Genomic DNA, 3,346 nt, shown 5'->3' on the forward strand with positions numbered 1-3,346 from the left:
GGCTGACATTGCACAATCTGGCGACACGTCCGCACGTGCATTCCTTGGGAGTTCCCCTCGGTGGTTGCTTATTTCTATGCAACGGTAAGTACCTGTTGCGAGTGAAACTATAAATATTACGCACACGTCCTGTAGAAAAAATGCGCACTCCTGCAATGTATGACGGGGAATATGTAAACGTTAGATGGTTTTTACTCGGGCACATGGCATGCCATGGCTGGATGGCTAGGAGTTCGTGGTAATCCACACGTAAAGCAACCGAAATGTAGGCAATATTTATTGCACCATTTCTAAAACCAGTTGAAACAGGCTGGATCGTTTTTGCTTGATATCACCTTGTCGGACTGTTGGGCGGCGGCTGTCCCCATATATGAGCATCATTAGCATAGTCCATCTATATTTGGTAACTTATTAGCATATGTCTGGCCGTATTTGGAGTTGATTAGCATGCGCTTGCCCATATATGGAGTTGTTTACGTCTATTTTGGCTTTCAAATATCGAAGGCGTGTCCCAGCTGGTCCTTCGCTCAGGCTTGCAGAAGATGGCCGGACTGTTTCAGCGAGCAGAGGTGATCTTCCTAGCAGCGATGGGTCTTCTTGGTGCTGTAGACCACGGACAGGTATGTGCATATGTGCATGTAGTGCGTTTGGTTCTGGTAGACATGTCCTGAAAATTGGAACTATTTTCCATCTTGTGAAGGGGCAACGCAAAAGGGCAAGTTATCTCATATGGTTCGATCCTGCAACGGAACAAAATTTTAAAATGGTCGCCCTGCAGTGCGGTGTACCCGTAAACAACCCAAACCCCCCTTTACAAATTTTAAGTATGAAATTGTCCATGGTAGCTAGACTACCTCTCAAAGTCAGTGGCAATGAAAATATGAATATAGATTTTCTAGGAATAGGCATTTTCTAATATTTTACTCCGCTCGCTTACCATTTCTATGGACTTCTGCTGTGATTGCGCAACTGATCTGTTGTTTACCGTTTGAGCAGGCTATGGCAACTGACAGCTAGCGTTACCAAACCGTAGCACGATTTTCCCTCAGATATCCTGCTGGTAAGGTTTGATAATAACCATGAAAATCAAATTAACTGTGCTGTTTGTCGCACAAATTATAGTAGACCGGTGCCTATGTGACGAGCAGCTAGCACGTCCATTGTACAACATTGGGCAATCCGGATCGTACCGGTTAGGCTATTAAATATTATGGGGACCGGGGAACCCCTTTGTTCGCCTGTCAATTTCACCCTCCCTTCCAATCAAATCAAACTATTCTAACGACATTTCGTGATTTTTTAAAATGGGAAAACTGCGTTGGAAGAAGGCTTCCGATGTGTACTGGTTTATGATGTTATTTTGGCGTTTTTGGAGGCCTGTTTTTCGGCCCGAGCATAGCAACAAAGGTGTTGGATTTCAGCGTTGGCCCCGGTTGCATCATCTCTGCATGGTGTAGTAGTAAAAGCCGCCTCGGGGTGCCCGGGTGAAGGTTGGAAGGAAAACAGTGGGATGATGAAATTGTAAAAATGTGTTTGTTTCAATCAAGGCCAGACCAAGTATATTATGAGACGCAACAGCTGCAATATTTTCCGTCTTCAGATAGTGTAATATCAGTTCTGAATTGCGTGTACATTGTTTGCACTTTCTCATTATGAACTTCTTGTCTGAACCCTGGAAGAATTAGTCATAAAAAAGTTTTTTAAAAAGTTTATGATATCAAAAAAACAACTGACACGCTATTATGCTTGATGATTGTCGGACTGTTGAGCAGCGGCATGGTGATGTATTTTAGCAACCACAATGGCAATTTTTTCTTAGGAAAAAGACAAATTTTGTTGTCTAGACAGTCCAGTATGGCATTACCTACCAATGACATAACCAGGACAGAAATAACCAAATTCTAGAGCAAAGGATTATAGTTGATATGGCTCCACCCAGTACTCCCAAAGCAGGGACAACATAATGTAGGGCCATCTTGTGACCTAGTTTTTGCCAGCAGACATTGTATCCATACATGCATGACCACAATAACAAGTCAGTCAGCGCAAGTTATTGAACCAAATTCTCCAAGGTCTACAACTTTTGATTTCATAATTTGTTCCTTTAGGATTCTTGCTGTTACAGTAATACAAATTAATTTTATACACCCAACAGATTCTGCATGTGTATCAAAAATGTGTACAAAAATATTCATATGATATATGTTGTAGTACAATAATGAATGACTAGAGATCATCTGGCAAGAGGACAAGGACCCAAGCAGAAGTTTGAACAGGCTCAAGTCTGGGCATGTCCAACCAGATTTATAATCCCTTTGACAAGTCAAACTACCTCAGGGTCAAGTAAGATGATATCATTGGGAAAACAACCACTCATTTGTGATGTAATGTAGTTCAGTAGTTGTCTTACTTTTCTTTGACTTATTTAGAATATATGGATAGGATAAATCACTTAGTCAGGCTAAGAATAAAAATATAACATTTTCCTTGTCAGCCAATCACAGCCTCTTTTACAGTAATCTCCCTGCAGATTTTCCGTAACAAATGGCAAGGCTAGTGGTCAGACTGTATCCAGCCTGCCATTAGAATGGTACATGATCAGCCCAAAAAATCCTGACTTGTGAAACCTGCAAAGGAGACTAGAGGCAGGCGCAAAAATATGTGATACAATAGAACAATGGTGCTAATTTTACAATTCATTAACTGTAATTTGTAACTTCTCCAGGCAAGGGAGTTCTGTAAGAAGCAGGACAAGGAAGGGTACTGGTGTGAGACTGGACACTGCTGTGGAGATGGAGGCTGTTGCACCTACTACTATGAGCTGTGGTGTAAGTACAACTATACCAACATGTACATCATTATACTCAAGCCTAGGGGTGGGTACCGGTTCAGTCGGACCGGTTTGGACCGGAACAACATTCAAGAACCGAGTCCAAAAAACCGAAACGTGAAAACCGGATGACCGGACCTGATGTACATTTCTGTAGATTGTACACACATCTTTAGATAATCTGGCCATGACAGGTAAAAAAATAACCCTGAATCATACTAGATCAGCCTAAATCCATTGTTTATGCGTTCAAAAACAAGAAAAAAATTGTTTCCCGGTATTAATCTCTTGAAACACGGCGCTGAATATTGACGCAAAAACTTATTTCGTGCATCGCGCGCCTGTATGCAAATCCCACGTCACGTGTCGGCATTTCGCATCTCTGATTGGTTGTTGCGTCCGCCGCCGGCGCTGCTGGCGGTAAGACTTGAGCGAGCCGACACGCTAGTAAACAACTTTTCTTTGTTCGATATAAGCGCTAAATAGTCTATTTCCTACAACCACACATCGATATTC

The 3,346-nt window shown here is 42.1% G+C and overlaps 1 protein-coding gene across 2 annotated transcripts in view; it reads left to right on the top strand.

Moving 5' to 3' along the window:
- The window catches only part of LOC109478576 (WW domain-binding protein 1-like), a 12,900-nt gene continuing 9,554 nt past the window's right edge, over positions 1-3,346 (top strand). The window contains exons 1-3 of one of the 2 annotated variants that reach the window (XM_019780231.1): positions 1-84; positions 505-620; positions 2,726-2,828. In XM_019780231.1, coding sequence (XP_019635790.1) covers positions 543-620; positions 2,726-2,828 — 181 coding nt within the window. In that variant the 5' untranslated portion in view covers positions 1-84; positions 505-542. Of the gene's footprint in view, positions 85-457; positions 621-2,725; positions 2,829-3,346 lie in introns of those variants that run through there. The other variant, XM_019780232.1, reaches the window with a different exon arrangement.

The sequence above is a fragment of the Branchiostoma belcheri genome, unplaced genomic scaffold (genome assembly GCF_001625305.1).
Source record: "Branchiostoma belcheri isolate BF01 breed outbred unplaced genomic scaffold, Haploidv18h27 scaffold44, whole genome shotgun sequence".
Classification (NCBI taxonomy): domain Eukaryota; kingdom Metazoa; phylum Chordata; class Leptocardii; order Amphioxiformes; family Branchiostomatidae; genus Branchiostoma; species Branchiostoma belcheri.